This window comes from Condylura cristata, unplaced genomic scaffold (assembly GCF_000260355.1).
Source record: "Condylura cristata isolate star-nosed mole 26May11 unplaced genomic scaffold, ConCri1.0 scaffold00009, whole genome shotgun sequence".
In the NCBI taxonomy this organism is placed as follows: Eukaryota; Metazoa; Chordata; class Mammalia; order Eulipotyphla; family Talpidae; genus Condylura; species Condylura cristata.
The window spans coordinates 63,459,492-63,479,942 of record NW_004567110.1 but is presented as its reverse complement, the minus strand read 5'-3'; the positions used below and the strand labels follow the sequence as shown (position 1 = coordinate 63,479,942).

Genomic DNA, 20,451 nt, shown 5'->3' with positions numbered 1-20,451 from the left:
GCGCGCGCTATGGGGAGCCCAGCAGACTGGTGGGCTCGTGGGTTTTCTCATTGCTGGGTCAATGTGTGCTCCCCTAGGAGCCTGTCTGTCAGCAGCCAGCACACCCTCGGGATATTTTCAAGCAGAAGGAGAGGGCCATGTCCACTACATCTATCTCTAACCCCCAGCCAGGTGAGACATTCCTCCGGGCAGAACTGTAAGACAGGTCAGGGTGAGGGGGAGTCTGGAATCTCAGTTCAGAGGTCCCTGAGGCTAGTAACAATTATGTCAGAAAGTAACAGGGATGAATGAGTAAGAAGATCGTGTGCCCTTGAAGGCCGTTTCTGGGAGGGGGTGCCTCATGTCTCCTTGCCCTGGTGGGATAGGGCAAGAAATATAGCTCTACAGTGGACACCTCCCAGCCCTGATCCCATAAATCCTTGGTAAAGCTCACACATGAGGCTTATTAGCTGGGTCTTGGATTTGTATCAGTCACCTCTCGAGCTTTAAAAGAACGCAAGACTGCACTTGTCAGCTGGCTCACCAACCTGTACGTGGCTCCTAAGGAGCTATGTAGAGTCCACTCGTGTGTGTACGCACACACGCTTGTGTCAGGGTGGGGAGTTTACACACCAGGTGCTACTTCTGCAGCTGCTTTGTGTTCTCATTCACTGTGTGATGTTCACTATCCAGGACAGGCTTACTCACTGGTCAGTGCAGGTTGTAAAAAAGGTAGAGACTACTTTGTTCTTACCTTTTTCCAGCTGTGTGATGCCATCTATGTTGTTTATCTTCGGTTTGCAGGCAAACTGAAGAGCCCGTTCTTGCAGAAGCAGCTTACCCAGCCAGAGACCTCTCTTGGCAGAGATCCAACTCATACCATCTTGAGGCCCAGGACAGGCAAGGCATTTGGCAGTAGGGAATGGGGAGGAGTAGTTATGTATGGATGGGAAATGGGGATGTTTTCTTATTTTCCCAGGGTCAGAGTGGGCTTAATCCTCCCTTGCAGATCTCCAAGAAGAGCCTATACCCAGAGCCTCTCCATGTCCAGTACAGGCAGGAGAGGAAGCTGTGTATGAGGAGCCTCTGGAGCAGGAGACCTTCTACGAAGAGCCCCCATTGGTGGGTTCCTTGCAGCAGGGGCAGGACTGTGAAGGGGCCATGTGTCCAGTTCACTCTCCTTGTCCTTATGGACCATGGGATACTTTCCTTTTCTGTGGCTCACTACATCTTGATTGTCACTTTTCATTTGGAAATAACCATGTGCTCTGAGTTGCCTAGCCAGCATGCTGAGGTGGGGGTGCCACCCAGCAGGCAGAGAGGGACAGAAGCAGCTCCTGCTTTCTAGGTGCTGTGTTCTCTCAAGTCTGACCTTGTGCATGGCAGTAGGAAGGCCCTGGTCTGGGATAACCAGGACCCCAGACTTCTCTTCTTTCCCATTCATGGACAGGTTCAGCAGGATGCTAGTTCTGAGCACATTGACCACTACCTGGAGCTGAGTGGGAAAGGGCTCTGTGCCCGTGCCCTGTACGACTACCAGGCAGGTAATGTATTACTTCCTGGCCCCCTCAGACCAAAGTGCCCCAGACTAGAAGACAGATTTCTACTTTGTGGAGACCGTTAAGGGGCTTTGGACAGGAGGGTGAGAAAGGAGAGTGCAGATATGACCAGTCCAGGCCACCTCACACACTCTGGACAGCTATCTGATGTCCACTGACATGAAATAATAGTTGGTAGTCTTATTCTGGAGGTGAGTGGGTAAGACATGGACACCAGTGCCCACTCTGGTTGGAGGTCTCAGGGAGCAGGCTCATTTGTAGACCTGCTATACTCCAGCCTTTTGCAAGAGCAGAAGACCCAGAGTGAGACCCTATAGGAAGGTGTGTCCTCAGGAATGACCATTTCAACTGTCAGGACACAGTCGGGGCTGGGATCCAGAGCCCCAACACCCTCTCATCTGGGTTCCCAACAGCTGATGAGACAGAGATCTCCTTCGACCCTGAGAACCTCATCACAGGCATCGAGGTGATTGATGAAGGCTGGTGGCGTGGCTACGGGCCAGATGGCCACTTTGGCATGTTTCCTGCCAACTATGTGGAGCTCATTGAGTGAAGATCACTGCTGCCGAAGACTGAGGGTCATCCATCCCTTCCTTGCCCATACATGATTTTTCTTATTGCTGGAAAGGTGGTGGAAAAGTTGTAGGGATGTGTGTATGGCACTCTTCCAGGAATGGAGTCCCCTGATGAGTATGAGGACACAGGCTCCTTTGGGCTTAGGTGGCTCAACCTCTGTCACCCTGAATGCAGCTATAACCTTGTGATTACCAAACATGCTTCCCACAGCTTCTCAGACCCCCTCAGCTAGTCTGGCCTTTGACCCCAACAGAAGACATTGAACCAAGTCCCACCATGACCAGTCCATTCCTGACCTCTGCTCTACCCAAAGAAGACGGCACTGCCCTTCTGGGAGTAGTAAGAGGGTCATCTATAAACTTCTGTCCACAGTGCAGGCCCCTTTCGTTATTTACCTTTTTCCCCCTTTCTTGTTGACTTCCAGTGGATAATGGCAACAACTTTTTAGTGACCCAGTGAATTTAGCATTTATGACCAAAGGTGGTTATTTTGGTTCTGTGCTCTCCATTTCTCTGACTGAGCACTGGAGGCAAGGACTACCTACCAACCCCCCATCTAAATGTATGAAGGAAGTGAAAACATAAAACAGACAGGTGTTCTTCCATGTGGTTCACTTTTGTCCACCGTGTGTTTCTCAACCAGTTGTAGTTCAGGAAAAGTAACAAGTAGCCCACACCTGCTCTCATCCCCATTTTCTGTCCCAATCTATCTGAGTGTGTGTTTGAAGCAAGAATTACCTCATACAGGCCCCAACTCTGCTCTGTTCTAATGCCCTAATGTGGAAACCTCTTTCTGGGTGTCTGTTCTGTTCTGTGTGTGTGTGTGTGTGTGTGTGTGTCTGTGTGCGCGCACGTGGATGTGCACACACCTTCAAACCTCTGCTATCAGATACCTAGAATAAGCATAAATGTTAAAATGAACTGAAGTCAGCCTCCAGCATTTCAGTTCTAGGGGTTGGGGGAAGTGTTGCTTTGTTCCCTGCTTTACAGAGCCTACACCCATGTGGGACAGACCATGTGTGCACATGTACATGTGGGTGGAATGAGGCACTGGCCTCACCTAACATCTATTGTACCCTGGGTGGTGCTAGAGGACACAATCTGGGATGAAGGCTGTGCCAAGGAACTGCTGGTCCTAAGTGATATTTAAGCCTAGTATGTCTCCCTTCCTGTGGCAAGTGGCCCATCCAGTCTGCCCCTCTAACTGGCAGGCCTTAGCAAATCCTGTTTCTCCCCACCCCCCAGGAAGACAGCAGGGCCCAGCCCAACTGCTTAGAGATCTTATGAGTCCATTGTTGCCAGCTTTGAGGCCAGTTGTGGGTTTGTCTGCCTCGAGACAAGGGGACACATTGGGGTCTGGAGGGAAAACAGAGGACAGGCCATCTGAAGGGAATGCAATGAAATAGTATCCTGGTCACAGTCCTTGCTGACTGCAGGAATGTTTAGGTTCAAGTCACCCCAGTAACCAGATTTTAAAGGTTACCAAGTTAGCAAGTGGCTCTTAAGCTCATAAAAGCTTGTTAGGAGCCCTCTAATGACCAGGGATGACAACCAGTCTCCTGCCTCTCTGTAAGCCTAATGCAGGTGGGATTGGCAAGCCCTTCTAAGGCAGTGTTTGTAGGATTGCAGGGCTAAAGCCTGTGAAGCCATCCCTGTGTAGGGGCTGGGGTGTAGAGGGTAGGTATCTTTTAGCTCATGTGCCAGATACATCTTTATTCATCAGAGCCCACCCTTCACTTGGCCTTGCCCTGTGCAGCCACCGCCTCCATAGCCTTTCTTACTGTCTCCTCATCACCCAGGAACCGCATTGGCTTGGTAGGCTTCAGCTGTTTGTCCAGTTCATACACGATGGGGATCCCCGTGGGTAGGTTCAGCTCCATGATGGCTTGGTCCGACATCCCTGGACCAGAGTGAATAGTATGCTTAATCCCTGTAGTCTGTTGGCCAAGCAAGCCACTTATACCACATAGCAAGGCTACAAAAGCAAGGCTAGAGAAGGTCAGGGCAGAACTGAGTCAGACGGAATGGCCTAGAAAAGCTGGTAGTAACCAAGAACTTTGCCCCTGCCCTGAGTGAATATGGTTTAGGGCAGTATCATCTGCCTTCTATTCAGCCTTGCATGAATCCTGACTGGTCTAGAGTTCTAAATTTTGGACATCCTGAGCAGTGCAGGGGGTGCTGCTAAGGAAACTGGAGGAGGGACAGTGACAGGACAGTCTGCTGACCCAGCAGAGATGAACTGAAGGTTTTCCAGGTGGAAAGGGTATTTCCCTATGGAAACCAGACCCTACTGGCCTCTGTAGTCCCGGCCTGAAATAGTAACTTGACCTTTGGTGTTCACATCGCCCCCACCCACTCCATGCAGTGAGAACTTAAAGCATTTTCTGGGTTGTCAGAGACCCAAATAACATTCACCTGAGTGCATCCCTTTCAGAATGGATTTAGGCATGGGCTGTAGGAAGCCCCCAGAAGGGAAGAGCAGAAGATGGTTTATCTCTTGGGCTCAGTGCCAAGTATTAAGTGTCTGCCAGTGGGCCTGGCATCCTGGAGAGGGCAGAGCCTCACCTGTGACCAGCTGCTACCTGACACCCAGAAACAGGATTGGCGCCTTTCATTACCTGCCTTCTGTGATCCCAACAAGCTTGACAGCTGTTAAGATACTATTATTTTACTGTCCTGATCTGTGGAAATCCTCACAGCCCGTGGAGCTGTCTTAAATAGTATTCAAAGGTAGTAAAGAAATGGAGCCTATCATTCTCAAGGGAACCCCTTTCTGACTTTTTAGTGGTAACACAGTCTGAGATCTCTAGTGTAGTTCCATACACTGCATCCTTTGGTCTTAACTTTGGCCAGAGTGAGTGTGAGGTGGGGTCTTGTAGGGGGCATCACCTCCACAGGTGTTTCCAGGAGGAACCCATGGAACCCAGGGCCCCAAAGTCATTTAACTTTGGTCGCACAATCCACCCTTTTTCAGATTGGGTGTCCTGGGCAAGTTGTCACCCACTTTCTGAGTTATTCCCAACTCAACCACGGATTACTTATGGAAAGCTGGGCCATCAGTCCTAGGACTTGTATTCAGCGGTGTCAGATTTCATCTACTGCCTTCATGAAGACTCATATTTTAGTCTTCCTATACAAACACAGGAACAAAACTTCTGGTTTTTTTTTTCTAAGCACTGGCTTTGGGTATTTTTTTAGGAAGGTTTTTCTCAATCCTACTAGTTTCCATTCACAGTTTAAAAGTCTCACCCTGGTAGTTGAGTCATCAAGCTGGCCCAACCTGACATTTTGCTGAAGTGAGAACTTGGGGTCAATTGGTGTAAGGGTCGGATTACCACCCCCACATCCCTCTGGAGGGTGGGCCTCACCTTCCAGGTGCTTGACAATACCCCGAAGGCTGTTCCCGTGGGCTGCAATAAGCACTCTCTTGCCAGCCTTGATCTGGGGAGCGATCTCCTTATTCCAGAAGGGAAGGGCCCGGGCAATGGTGTCCTTGAGGCTCTCGCAAGTGGGCAGTTCCTCTGGTTTCAGATTTGCATATCGACGTTCCTGGGGAGCATTCACACTCTTGTTCCCGCAGCAGACCAAGGCGCTACCCCTCCCCCCACCTCCCTTGAGCCACCCCTCCTCTCCTGCCTGAGGGCTTCCCCACCCCCATCCCGTTCGCCCCCACCACCTCGTGTGCGCGTGCAGCCCACCTTGCTGATGGAGTTGTAGTAGGGGTGTGTCTCATCCATGGGAGGTGGAGGGATATCAAAAGAACGCCTCCAGATTTTCACCTGCTTCTCCCCGTGCTTCGCGGCCGTCTCTGCCTTGTTGAGGCCGGTGAGGCCCCCGTAGTGCCGCTCGTTAAGCCGCCAAGTACGGACCACCGGCAGCCACATCTGGTCCGTGCCGTCCAGGATGGTCCAGAGAGTGCGGATGGCCCGCTTCAGCACCGATGTATAGCAGATGTCAAACTCCATCTTGGCGTCCTTGATGGCCTTGGCTCCCCGCTTGGCCTCCTCCACCCCCTTCTCGCTCAGTTCTGCATCAAACCAGCCACAGAAGCGGTTCTCCTGGTTCCAGGTGCTCTCGCCGTGACGAACCATCACGAGGCGGTAGGTGGACATAGTGGTATAGACTGTAGGGACTGACAGGACTTCCAGACAGGACAGCTGCTTCTCCAGTGTCCCTAGCTTTATAACAGTTTGTCCCCAACCCCCACCCGAGTCAACTGCCAGTCAGCATTCCAGGCCTGACTGGCCTATGCAGGTGGCCAGTAACCAGGATTGTGGGGGAGGGCAGGGTTAAGAGCTGAATTTAAAATAGACACACCAAGCCAACAACCAGTCCCACACTTCCAGAGCCAAGATGGGGTAGGGCAGCATGGTGCTGCAGGTTTGGACTTCAAAAGTAGAAGTCTAGGCCTCTAGCCAGTGCAATAGGTGGGGACTAGCAGGAACAGAAAGGATATCCAGAGCGAGACTTTCCCTTAGGTCTGGGTTTCTTGCCCCTTACGCTCCTCTGTGGGTCCACAATCAAGGCAGAGGCATAAAAACAATCCTGACCATTTTCTTCTGAATACTTTGGCACAACTGGGGGCAAATATTTCAGTAGGGAAATTGGTCAGATGTTCAAGGGAGAACCAAGGAGTTCATGTGGGTTTGTATGTTTACCCACACAAGTCTACAAACTGTGTTATGCATACTTTTCTGTCTGTGCATGCTTGCCTGTGTTTTTTTTGTGTGTGCATGTAGGCATGTATCTGCTTTATGCACATGTGTTTTTTTTGTGTGCATGCAGGCATGTATCTGCTCTATGCACATGTGTGAGCTGCCAAGACTCAGCTATTTACTTTTTGGGGGGATTCCTTAGTAGTCCTGACCATACCACTCCCCTTTGCAGTTCTCCTTGTGCTGAAAGGTCCTCTGCCCTAACAATGCCCATAGGTCTGTGGGAGCGTGGATCTAATGATAGAAGTTCAATTTCATCTCTACAAGTTCTGTTCCTCAAGGAACAGAAGATAGGGAAAGTTAATGTGGGACCCTGAGTAAGGGGAACAAGTAGGGGCTGTAGTCTGGGAAGAATGGTGTAACCTTATAGGAGAGGACACTGGGCAGCACTGTGGGCAAGTCAATAAGGCCAAGGTGGGACTGGGTTTCCAGTGAAATGGATCAAGCCCTGGGGAACAGGGGCAGACTCAAGTAGTGGGGTCCTCTCCTGTGCACTTTGGACTGCTGGTCACAACTTAAACGATACATACAGCAATAGCAGAATTTATTTATATAAGGAGTGAGGGAAGGGAGAGTAAGAGTATTTATAGGCCAACACATGGCTGCATGCTTTCTGTCCTACTCCAGATATTCTACTAATCAGAGACAAGTCCAAGCTGAAGTTGTACTTGGCAAGCTAGGGCTTTCTCCACAGACACCCCTCATCACCAGCAGTTTAAGAGCTTCAACTCCTTCCCCTTTTTCCCATCAATTCCTGCTCAGAGGGTGAGCCTTCTATTGGAGTATCCTTATGTAGACCAGGATCAGAACCCTGCCCCCTGATATCTGGGGAGGATGCCTACCCAGTGCCTTGCTCTAAGCTCTGTCCTTGAGGTCTTAATGAGATAGCTTCTGGAGAGGGGTAAAGCTGAGTGGCCAAGTTATGGGAAACTCTGATAGAGAGCAGTGCTTCTAGGCTCACTCTTTAGATGGAGTTGTTGGGGAAGCAGTCCTTCAGTAACTCACAGGGTGGCAGACCTCTGCCACATCTTGCTGGCTCCTGTAGCTGTAGCCACATCTCATACTTTAGTAATTGGACTTTCTCCCTCTCCTCCTGCACCAGTAGGTAAAATAAATTGTTGTTTTTTTCTTTTTTGCTGCACCAAAGGCCCTTTGGTTTGCTTTTGTGATGTAAAATGGACATACCCAGAACCAGTGAAAGTTTCCGATCTAGTGATAGTTTTTAGATCCCTTGCCCAGTGACATGTATATCATCAAGTTGCTTTTTGGAGGTGGAATTTAGAAAGCATCTTCTACCAGAGTTGACTATTGAAAGGAAAAGGCGGAAAGGAGGGACGGACGCCGTGAGTCTGTTCACCAGGAAGCCAAATTTTATCCCAGAGCTGAGCTTATATGTACAACAGGGGCATCAGGGGTGGTGTGTCGTGTGCCCATTGGCCGGGTCGCGATCAGGTGGGGGAGCCAGGTGGGACGGAAGAGTAGCCAAGGGAAAAGAACAATGGGTGGGATGGACTGGGCTCATGGCCATATTTGGTGGTCAGGTGAGGACAGGCACAGCGTAGGCATGGGTGGTGTCCTTCAACTATGGGTGACATCCACTGCTCAGAGGTTGTTTCTCATTGTTCTTATATCAGGACAACCAAGGAAACAAGGCCTAATTGCCTGAGCCAGACAGGATCAGGGGTTCTTTCTCTCTTGGCCCCTTTGGTGAGTTCTTGTGCATGTCTGCCACTTTCACTGACCTTTTCTGCCTTCAAATCAGATCACCCCCACCATCTGAAGCAATCACTAAGAATAAAGAGAAAGATTCAGAATCAGAAGGTGCCTACAGAGTCAGAGGAAATGCTTGTTAAGTCCATGCCCAGCTTAACATAACCCAGAGATAGTCTGATGTTGGGGCTGGGAGGCAATTTAGAGTTGGGTCTCAGCCCAGGACTTCTGCATTCAGGTTTTGGGGTTACTGGGGTTACTGGGGCAGGGGTTATAAGGAAATTGTGGGACCAGTCCCTGTTAATGAACACCTGTCTCAGTTTCCCTCAGCCAATAAAAGGAAACAGAGTTTGAGGAAAAGGAAAGTGGCTTTATTTGTTGACACATAAGGAGGGCAGCAGATTCATGTCTGAAAGATAACTGTCCTGCTCTTTGGCAGGTTACAGGTATATTTATACAATGCTAAAGAAAAGGGCGAGGTGGGAGAGGGTCTGCAAAGGGGAGGGTGTAAAAGTCAATGCTGTGTTACTGCTGGGACTGATAGGTGGGCACCAGCCTTTACTTACACAAAGAGAAACCAAATGTTCCCATTTTAAGGACAATGTGGAAAGGGGGCAGCACAGCACCGGGAGGCTCCAGCAAGCTTTCTCATGATTTGCATTTGTTTGGGTCCCTTTTCCTTGAACCTAAGCCTGTCAAGAGAAGAGAAACTGCAAGGAAAAGAGGAAAAAGTAGATCTGCAGTCAATTAAGAGCTCTGGGAAAACCAATTCCATCATAAATTTGTCAAATGAGGCAAATCTGCAAATGCTTATCTGAGAGCCCAGTTACTGTATTATCCCCCCAAAAGTGTCAGATAGGTTTTTCCTAAGATGCCCAGGGCAGGCCTCTTATCACCTTGGTGTGAGAAATAGAAGTCAATCTAGTAAGCCTTGGGATATCTATTGCTATTACTTAAAGAATGTGATTGTTTTACTTTGAGAGTAGTGGGGGCCCTGAAATCTAGCAGGAACTCTATTTTTGTCTAAATTCTTTGCCCTTCCCTCATGGAACAAAAGATCACTATATCCTAAACTCTTGTCCCTTTCTTATTAAAAATCACAATTGGGACCTCAGTGGTGGCACAATGGGTTAGGACATAGCCACAAGCTAGCAGCAGCTGCTTCATTGTCAGTTCGATCCCTAGCCCAGGGGAGTGATCCACACTGCAAGGCAGACCTCTCCTGTCTTGCCTGCTGCTTCCCTCAGTAGTATACTTTGTCACTCTGCCTGTTCTGCTTCCCACTCTGTCTCTGGTGAATCCTCTCACCACCCCTGCACCTCTGGCCTGTACCCCCAGTTCTGTATGCATAAATAAATAAATCTTTAAAATAAATAAATAAAAACAGCAAGGGGGGGTGTCTAACTCAGTTTTACTTTTATCAGTGAACATGTTTCTAAGAAATACACCTATACTTTCAAGTAAGGATGAGGTTCTCCCTTGTCTATCATGTGATGTTGCCTCCTCTCTGTCCTGCAAACACAGGACAAGTATCTCTGACCCTCTCCATTATTCTTTAGAATTTACCCTCATTGGAGAATGTGTTATTGAATTGATTGTTTTTCCTTTGCTAAATTTCCTTTGAAAATGTGTCCAGCCCAGGAAGAACCCAGAAGCAGTACAGAATGACTTCTCTTGTGCCCCAACAATTTAGTGAGCCAGCCAGAAGAAACTTTACAATCTGGACATTCCTTGCTTCTGAAAGCTGCCATAGAAAGATACCATGTATTACTGACAAGAGCTGGCTAAAAAGGTACAAAGTCTTACCAAGTCAGCTACAGAATATCAGTTTATTGGGCACTGAGGAGAGAAGTGTTCAGTATCATTTAATGAGGTTAAAAATTAAGCCCCACACTTACTCAGTAGGAAAGTTTGGAAGACTTGAATTTATAAAGGGAATTGATAAGGCCGCTGTTATGCCAGAATGGGATGCTCTACCCCCCCCCCCCCAAAAGCCAGCCACATCGCTGTAAACACAAGAGGAAACTTTATGCAAGCTCAAACTTGGGCCCAACCGCACACCAGAGGCACCTGGGTGGTAGAAAGGGCCCAGAACAAAGGGAAGAGCAGATTATATAATCCCTTTTTGGCGTGCAGGCCTCGGGACAAAGGGGTAGCTAGTGATTGATTTGGCTGAGCTTTACATGGTTTCCTAAATATGGTGAGGTTGGCTTTTGGCCACGGGTGAATGGCCCCCTACACCTTATCTATACAGTAATGCACAAGAATGCAGGTTCCATCCAGGGGGAGTAAAAGCTTCCCCTGGAATGGCAGCTTTAAGAACATGGCACTTATTATGTTCTTCAGTTGCTATCAAAACCAGGCTTAAGACTGATCATTTTGACCATGAATGCAAAAGCAGAGCCTGTCAAAGGTCAATGCCCAAGACCATACATCCCAGCAAATAAATGGCCCAAACCATTTTTCCCATTCATGATAAGTCCACCAAAACAGGTTATATATAGAAACAGGTTTTATATATATATAAGGGAACCCCAAATCCTTCACATACAGATTTCAACCATCTCATCCCCTGCTCCTGTGGGTCTGCTAATCCTAGGCGGCTTATCCAGCCTCCATTTTATTACCTATGGTTCTGTATTCCTAAAGCAAAGTTAGAACTGCCTGGTCATAGGAGCCCAGCCCTACGAGGTACCTTTAACATCAATTAAGAGTATACAGCTAGATCATCCTGAGAAGGATATGCATCACGAAGTATGACTGGGAACGCTTGGGAGCTGAGGACTGATGCATCAAAAGGTATGACCAGGAATGCCAGGGGGCTGTTGACGTATAACAAAGGACCCCAGAAGCTGATCAGTGGAATGCCTTATTGATTTGATTGAAATTCTGACTGGGAAGTCAGGGCTTGATCTACATACCAAGCTGTCATGAGAAATACAGTTCCACCCTTCCTCTGCTTCTCCCTCTCTTTTTCTGCTTCCTCATATGACTAATGCTGTATGACTGGTTTATCATTAAAAGGCCAGGATCTTACTCTTCAACACCATCTTGCTCCATGACTTGTGTCTCTATCAGCGTGGTATTGCCTGATGCAACATGCTCCCTTGCAGGGTATTTCAAGAAATCTTTCTCTGTTCTTCACTCAGTGTCATGAATTCTTTCACTCTCATGCCCCTGATATTTCTCCCTACTACAAGAGGTGATATTATTTTACTATCTGAATTTTGGATTTACTCTTTAAATTTTGGATTTCTCCCTACTACAAGGTGATATTATTTTGCTATCTGAATTTTGGATTTACTCTTTAAATTTTGGATTGACAAAATTACTTTTGTGAACTAGTTTGTTAATGCTTGATTTTCTGGCTTTAAAGAATTTTGTCCTTTAGTATTTTTTATTATTTTAAGGTTTATTTTCTTATATAATTATTCATTTTTATACAATATTTGATTTTTCCTCCACAGTTGTATTCCCTATTGTTCTCCAACTACCATAGTATCCGTGAACCATTATCATAGTCCCTTGCTCTTCTTTTCCCTCTTTAGACCACTCCCCCTTCCCTTCCCATGTTGTATGAATCAAACCTATGGTCAACTTACAAGTTTTGTCTTTTTCCTGACCCTTTATTCTATTTTCCTCTTTTCCACCTATACCTGAAGCCATCAGATATCTTCCTTTTTCTTTCTGGCTTACTTCACTGAGGAAATCCCTTCCAGCTCCATTAATGTTGCTGAAAATGACTTGAGTAAATTTCTTTTTTTTAATTGTTGAGTAGTATTCCATTCATCGATTTTGATGACATTCATCACCCAAAACATTCATCTATTTTGGGAGATTTGGGTTTTTTCAGTATCTAAATTATTGTAAACAGTTGTGCAATAAATATAAGGGTGCAGGTTTCCTTTGAAGTAGTGTTTTTATGTTCTTTGGGTAAATTACGAGGGATGGAATAACTGATGATAATGTGTATTATGAGTATTGTGAGGGTCTTCCACATCGCTTTCCATAGTGGTTGAGCCAGTTGGTATTCCCACCGGCAGTGTAAGAAGTTTCCTTTTACTTCACATTTTTGCCAGCATTTTTGTTGCCAGTTTTTGTAATATGTGCCATTCTCACTGGAGTCAAGTGTTATTCTAATTTTGATTTCCTTGATAACCACTGATTTTTAACTTTTTTTCATGTGCCTGGACACTCTTCTGCCCACATTTAGACTACAGGTTGCTTGCTTTGTTTTTGTTGAGTTGTGTAAGCTCTTGTAAATCTTTGATATTAGTCCCTTGTCAGTTGTATGGTGTGGGAATATTTTCTCCGGTTCAGTAGGCAGTCTCTTGATTTCAGTTACTGAGATTTGATCTCTTTTGTTGTATATAAATTTCTAGTTTGATGTTGTCCCATTTTTTTTATAACTCCTTGTGTTCCTTGCTTCTGAAGATGAGTCCTCAAAGATGGTTCTGGGGTGTATGTCCTATCGTGTTTTGCCTATGTCTTTCTTCTATTATTTTTTATGGTTTGACATGTAAATTCAAGTCCTATTTTGAGTTGGTTTTTATGTATAGCGGAGGGTTTTGTGTGTTGCCTTTTTTTGTGGTTATATATGATATTCAGCAATATTTGTTCCATTGAATATTTGTTCTTTGAAGAATGCCATTGAGATTTTTATTGGAACTAATCTGTAAACCACTTTTAGTAGGATAGTCATTATAATGCTATTGATTCTTCCAATCAATGACAGGGTATGTATTTCCATTTATTTGTATCTCCTCTATACCTTTTATAATGTTTTGTAATTTTCCTTGTATAGGAAAATTTTGCTCCTTGTTATTTTTTTCCCAGGTACTTAATTTTTGGTGATACAATTATAGATGGCACTATTTTTTAAATTTATTTCTCTTCAGATTGAATGTTTGCATATAGGAAGGTTATTGATTTTTTGTGTTGATTTGTAACCAGTTACTTTATTAAACTGATTTATTTTTTTAATTAGTTTTTCCATGGATTTTTTAAGGATTCTATTTATATATACATATATATGTTATTGTATCACCTGCATATAATGATAGTTTTACTACTTCCCAATTTAGATTCCTTTCTTGTCTTTCTTTTGACTAATTGCTCTTACTAGTTCTTTCAGTAGTACAGCGAAAGGTAGTCATGAGACTGGACATCTGGATCTTAAAGAGAATGCTTTCAGATTTTCACCATTAAGAATGATGTTATTCAGTGGAGGGAGGGAAATGCACTAGACTATGGTGATGGCACACAGGTGACTTGGTGATTGGACGCCCACAGGGATTACAACTGAGATGGAAAAAGGCACAAAATGATGTAAAAATAAACTATTATATTAATTTTAAACAATGATGTTATTTACATTTGTTCCAAAAAATAAATTGCTATGAATAAACCTAACAAAGGATGTGAAAGACCTATAAAGAAAATTATAAAACATTGTTATAGGAAGTAGAAGATGACACTAAGAAATGGAAAGACATACCCTGTTGATGGAAGAACTAACATTATCAAAATGACCATCCTACCAAAAGCAGTTTACAGATTCCATGCAATTCTAATAAAAAATCTCAATGGAATTCTGCAAAGAAACAATGAACAACTATAAACCAGAGACATTTTATGGGGCTGAAGAGGGAAATAGGATCAAAACTAGGGTGGGAAGTGCACACGGGACTATGGTAAGCCCACACGGGTGAATTCATGGTAGTAAGTTCATGGGGACTACAACCAAGATGAAAAATGCATAATATGAAGAATAATGTAATAAATAAATATTTTTAAAAAGAGATGGAACAAATATTCCTGAAAATCATATGGAATAGCAAAAGCTCTTCTGATTAAATTGTCAAGAGAATGGAGATATTACACATCCAGACTTTAAACAATACCATAAAGTCTTAATTATTAAAGTGCATGGTACTGATACTTAGACACACAGACCAATGGTATCAAATTGAAAACCCAGAAATAAAGCCACATATATATGGTCAACTAATCTAATGCAAAGGGGCAAAAAATATGCACTGGAACAAGGACATTTCTTCAATAAATGGTGCTGGGAAAGTAGCCTTCTATATGCAAAAGAAAATTAGGCTACTATTTCATACCATATACAAAACCTAACTCAAAAAGGAGAAAACTTGATTATTAAACCTGAGACCATTTTATATATATATATATACACACACACTCCAGGATATTCATCTCAGAAATACCTCTGAGGACTCTTCCTCTCCAGAAGCAAAGAAAATGAAAGAAAAGATAAATAGCTTGGTCTACATCAAATTAAAAAACTTCTGTGAAGCAAAAGAAACAATAACCAAAGTGAAGAGACACCTCACTGACTGGAAGAAAATATTTGCATTTCACATAACTGATAAGGTACTGAGATCAAAGATCTACAAAGAGCTTGCACAACTGTACCATATGTACATAGTGCATATATATTATTGCTTATTTTTTGTCTTATTGATCTATTGATGAAGATGGAATATTGAAATTTCCTACCACAAGGATATTTTCTCTAATATTTACTTTCAGAGGTGATAGTAATTTCTAATGTATTTTAGTACCCCTTCACTTGGTGAGTATATATTGATGACATATTGAAAAAGTGTGAGGAGTCTGCCCAAGAGAAGAAAGCAACCAAAGACCTCAAAGCCAATACCAAGGGCAATACAATAGGGGGTTTATAGCCAATCAAATGACAGTGTCCAATAGAGGACTACATCAAATTAAAAAACTTCTGGTTTCTCACTGCTGCATATAATTGCAAGATACTTCAGGTTCCAGGAACAATAATGGGGTTTATTTTCTAAACAAGAAAAGCAAAGAGCTTACTGTAGCCACAAGTGGCCAACTGTTTCACCCTAGATAGTGTCCAGCAGAAGTAGAGATGTAAGCAGGGTGCTGGTTACCTGTCAACAACACTGGACCACACTGGCCAGTAGTGATGGTCTGATCACCCAAAGGCAGTGTCAGACAAACCAAATGTTAACAGCTCTTTGTGAGTTGGACATCAACACAGGTCCCAGGCTCTTTGAGACACCAGGCCTGGGACCTCTGGTGTTCTCTTCAGGCTATATTCGATATAGGACCAGATCTCAGCATTTGACAAAGTTCTTTGACTTTTCCTTACTCAGAGGTTAGCTGCTGGTTGCTGCTTCTTTCTTTAGTGCTTCTTATGAGTAGTCTGATGTCTGCCAGGAATGAAATTTTCCTCTTCTTTCTTCAGAGGCTGGAATAATGTCTACTCAGCTTCTCCAGCTTCAACTTCTATCCACTTTCAGGGTGCCCAACTTACAAGAATGATTGGACTGTTTTTCAAGTCTGTGGTTGATTGGACCTTTTAGTACTAATCAAATCATTGTTCACAACTGATCGATCCATTCTACATGCACCACATGTAAAAGGGAGGTTGCTGAACTCTGAGGAGCCACTACTGGAGAAAAATGAGGGAGGAAAAAATAATCTAACACTACTCTAACACCAAAACTAAACAAAGACAACAGAATAAAAGAAAAATGCAGATGAATTTCCCTAGTAAACACAGACGTAAAATCTTCAATGAAATGGGAGAAAATCAATAAATTAAAAGAAATAGAGAAAAAACAATGAATTAAAAAGAATTATACACAGTTTAGATTTAGACCAAGGACACAAAGGTGGTTCAAAATCTGAAAATTAATAAGCATATTTCAGTATATCAGCAAAAAGAAGGATTAAAACTATATGATCGTATCAATAGATGCTAAGAAAGTTTTTGATAAAATTCAATATCCATTTATGATGGGAACCTTTGAAAAACTTGGGATAAATGGAACTTAACACAATAGAAGTAATATATGACAAATGCACAGTTAGCATCATTCTAAATGGTGAAAAACTTCTACAGTAACATCTGGTATAAGACATGGATGTCCACTTAGAGTAAAGCGATCACTATTTGCAGATGACAATGTAATATACATACAAAATCCTAAAAGACTCCATTAAAAAAAATTTGAAACAATAAATCTGTTAAAAATAAATCTGTTCCGCAAAGTGACAAGTTTCCTATATACACTGTTACTGGGAATGTAGACCAGTCCAACTCCTGTGGAAAACAGTATGGAGGTTTCTCAACTTATTAAAAAATGGTTCTAATATATCATGCAGAAATTCCATTCCTAAACAATACAAAACCACTCATTTGAAGGGATATATGCACTCCTATATTCACTGCAGCACTATTTCCAATAGCCAATCTATGGAAGCAACCTTAAGAGCCAAAACATAAATGTATGAGGAAGATATATATACTCAAAGGAATACTGCTGAGCTGCCCTTCAACAGATATATGAAGAGAAAAACTGTGGGAAAAAGAAAAAGAAACAAACACATATCTTAACTTTTCCACAAACTTTAAGAAAAGATTCTTATTTTTATGGAATATGGCTTTATATACTGAGTTATTAGAAAACAATATATGGCTTTGTTTTTTTAGTTTTCCTCAGTAAAAAGATTAGTGCGATTAATTAGAGGGCTTTGTCTTTCCACAGAGAGAAAAACAACAGACACATTAATTAGTATTTCTAATTGAACTCTAGAAATACTGGAATAAGACTTTCTACTTAGATGTTTGAAATAAGTCAACATATGTTTTTCAGTATAATTTCCAAGAAACAAAAAGGTCTGGTACAATCCAACCACAAAGACAACCCAATTAAAAAATAGGCAAAGGGGCAACTCCCTGGTGGTGCAATGGGTTAAAGCATAGTACTGTGAGGGGAGTGACCCACATGGCAGGGCAGATCTCTCCTGACCCACCCTCTATTCCCCTCAGCAGTGTATTTCAGTCAATCTGCCTGTTCTGCTCCCTACTGTCTCTGGTGAATCCTTTCAGCCCCCACATCTCTGGCTTGTACCCCAGTTCTATATGCATAAATAAACCTACAAAAGATAGGCAAAGGACCTCAATAGACACCTTTTTAAGGAATATATTCAGATGGACAATAGCAAATAAAGTAATTGTTTGAAATCACTTTTTATAAGGGAAATGCAAATCAATAATAAGTGGTCTATATCAAAAAGAAAGGAAACAATTGTTGGTGAGGATGTGGAGAAAAAGGAACACACACTCACTCTTGGTGGGAATTCAGTTTGTTTCAGTCTCTTGAAAATCATGATGGAGAAAACGTAAAATATAAAAGTGAAAATCCCATATGTTAAGAAATACTAATACAAAAAATTGTCTACTGTTTTGTTCATATATAGCAGCACTATTCACAATTGTCAAGTCATTGTGTCAACATAAATGCCCAATGACAGATGACTGGATAAAGAAATTGTGGGATATATACTCAAAGAAATACTACTCGGCTAATAAAAATAAGATGAAATAGTAACATACTGAGACAAAATGGACCATGTGGTGATTAAGCATAGTGAAATAAATGAGTGTGAGTGACAGATAGTGGATGGTTTACTTATCTGTGGAATATAAATAACTATAAAGCATACTGATGAAACACGGCAAAAACAATTTTTAGGCTTTCTGAAAAATAGTATTTTTCAGGGTTACTTGAAACAATGCACATCTACTTCAAATACAACTACTTAAAAGTTTTAGTTTCATAGGAATGTGTCTATTCATACAGTTATAGCATATACCGTCCATTTTCTATTACCACTTTATGAGAAGATTCTTAGTTTTAACTGAATATGGCTATTGATACTTAGTTATTTGGAAAAAAAAATCAACTTCTGTCTTTGATTTTTTAAAAAGACTTATTTATGCAAACAGAACTGGGGTACAGGTCAGAAGTGCAGGGGCAGTGAGAGAATTCACCAGAGACAGAGTAGGGAATCACAACAGACAGACTGAGAAGTACACTGTTGAGGGGAGCAGTGGGAGAGGCAGGAGAGGTCTGCTACTCCATGTAGATCACCTCTGGTGAAGCAGCCCCAGGCCAGCTTCACAGTGCTGCGCTCTAATCCACTGAGCCACCAGGAAGGGCCCGTCTTTGATTTTCTATACATGGTCATGGTCATGATAAAGATTATTAGTTATAATGAAATACATCTATCCACAAAGGTTTATTTAAAATAAATCATCTTTGTTGCTTTTTTTAAAGATTTATTTATTTATACATTCAGAACTGGGGTACAGGTCAGAAGTGCAGGGGTGGTAAGAGGATTCACCAGAGACCGAGTGGGGTGAAGAACAGGCAGAGTGACAAAGTACACTGCTGAGGGGAGCAGCAGGCAAGACAGGAGAGGTGTGCTGTGCCATGTGGATCACCTCCAGGTAGGGATGGAACTCGCACTCAAACAGTCATGGCCAGCTTCAACAGTGCTGAACTTTAACTCACTGCGCCACAGGGAAGGCCCTAATCCAGTTCTTACTTCAAATTCTCATACCTTAATGCCAATTCCAACCCTAAATTTAAGACATCCTAAAACTAACTTAGGTTAGTTTTAACACTTCAACTAAGCTACACCTATCATTAATACTAATCTAAACCTAAGCTTAAACTAAAACCTAAAACTAAGCTTACTTCTGGCCCTCCCTGGTGGCACAGCAAGTTAATGCAGCACTAAGAAGCTAAAGCCACTTTGGCACGAGTTCCATCCCTGCCCCTAACTTTAACTCTAACCCCTGAATCATAATCCTAACTAATCCTAACCTAATTCTAAAAATAAACTACCCCAAGCCATAAATTAACCCTAAACTTAACCCTAACAGGAATCATAACACTATCTGTAATCCTAAACATATACTGACACTAATGCTAACACCTTGCCCTAACCCTAAAATTGATACAGCAACTCTAAACCTATCACTACACTCATAACCTGAACACTAAGAATGACTCTAAGCCTAGACTGAATACTAATGTAAATATAATGTTAATCCTATCATAAATATAACAATTAGCAATACTTTATCACTAACCCTAAACCAACCCTAAACATATGCAAAGCTTTTTCTAAACCTAACCCTAGTCCCCTCTGAGCACTATTCCCAATACTAACCCTAAACTGACATTACCACTAAGACTTCACCCTAACCCAAAACCTAAGTTCTAAACCTATCCCTACTCAACTCTAAACCTACTCAAGTTCTAAACCTATCCCTACTCAACTTTAACTCCCTACTCTAGCCTTAACCCTAAATAGAATGCTCACAAACCCTAACCCCAACACTAAACTAACACTTGAACCTAAACCTAAACTTTATCCTAAACATAATCCTCAGTTAAACTCTAACACTAGCACTACACCTAAACTTAACCCAAAATAGAAAATAACACTAACACCTAAATATAACCTTATCCCTAATATTAAATTCAACAAACACCAACTACAAACTATTTTAACCTTTCACAAACCTTAAGATCAATACTTAAACTAACATGTACCCTATTACTACTAACTCTAAAACTAATCCTAACTTCAAATCTATATTTAAGATTACCAATAAACCTAAAACTACTCTAACCTTAAACCTAAATTATAATCTAAACTAATATGGAACTAACCTCAGCCATAATATTAATACTTACTTTAGTACTAATACTAAATCCTAAATTTCACACATACACTAACCTTGAACCCTAATTCCCATAATCTTAACCCTGACAATAAACCTAAGCCTAAATAATAATCATAAACTATTTATAACACCAATGAAACCCAACAACATATACCTATTCCCTAGCCTTAATCTTCCCCTAACCTTAAACTGACACTAACATTTTTTTTTGTTATTTTATTTACAACAGTTTATTTTTACATCATTTTGTACATTTTTTTTCCATCTCAATTGTAATCCCCACGGGTTTCACATCACCAAGTCACCCGTGTGCCATCACCATAATCCCGTGCACTTTCTTCCCCACCCCCCCATTTTTGATC

At 42.6% G+C, this 20,451-nt stretch overlaps 2 protein-coding genes across 13 annotated transcripts in view; one reads left to right on the top strand and one right to left on the bottom strand.

Moving 5' to 3' along the window:
• Positions 1–2,903, top strand: part of DBNL (drebrin-like) — a 12,169-nt gene extending 9,266 nt beyond the window's left edge. For all 5 annotated transcript variants that reach the window (XM_012722972.1, XM_012722971.1, XM_012722974.1 and 2 more), the window contains 5 exons: positions 78–171; positions 784–879; positions 989–1,101; positions 1,430–1,523; positions 1,952–2,903. In XM_012722972.1, coding sequence (XP_012578426.1) covers positions 78–171; positions 784–879; positions 989–1,101; positions 1,430–1,523; positions 1,952–2,091 — 537 coding nt within the window. In that variant the 3' untranslated portion in view covers positions 2,092–2,903. The remainder of the gene's footprint in view (positions 1–77; positions 172–783; positions 880–988; positions 1,102–1,429; positions 1,524–1,951) is intronic.
• Positions 2,904–2,989: 86 nt separating this feature from the next.
• Positions 2,990–20,451, bottom strand: part of PGAM2 (phosphoglycerate mutase 2 (muscle)) — a 26,615-nt gene continuing 9,153 nt past the window's right edge. For 4 of the 8 annotated variants that reach the window (XM_012722977.1, XM_012722976.1, XM_012722980.1 and 1 more), the window contains 2 exons: positions 5,812–9,248; positions 3,930–5,662 (listed from right to left, as the gene is read on the bottom strand). In XM_012722977.1, the coding sequence (XP_012578431.1) occupies positions 5,228–5,662; positions 5,812–6,225 (849 nt within the window). In that variant the 5' untranslated portion in view covers positions 6,226–9,248 and the 3' untranslated portion in view covers positions 3,930–5,227. Of the gene's footprint in view, positions 5,663–5,811; positions 9,249–20,451 lie in introns of all 8 variants that reach the window. The other 4 variants (XM_012722978.1, XM_012722979.1, XM_004679893.2 and 1 more) reach the window with 3 other exon arrangements.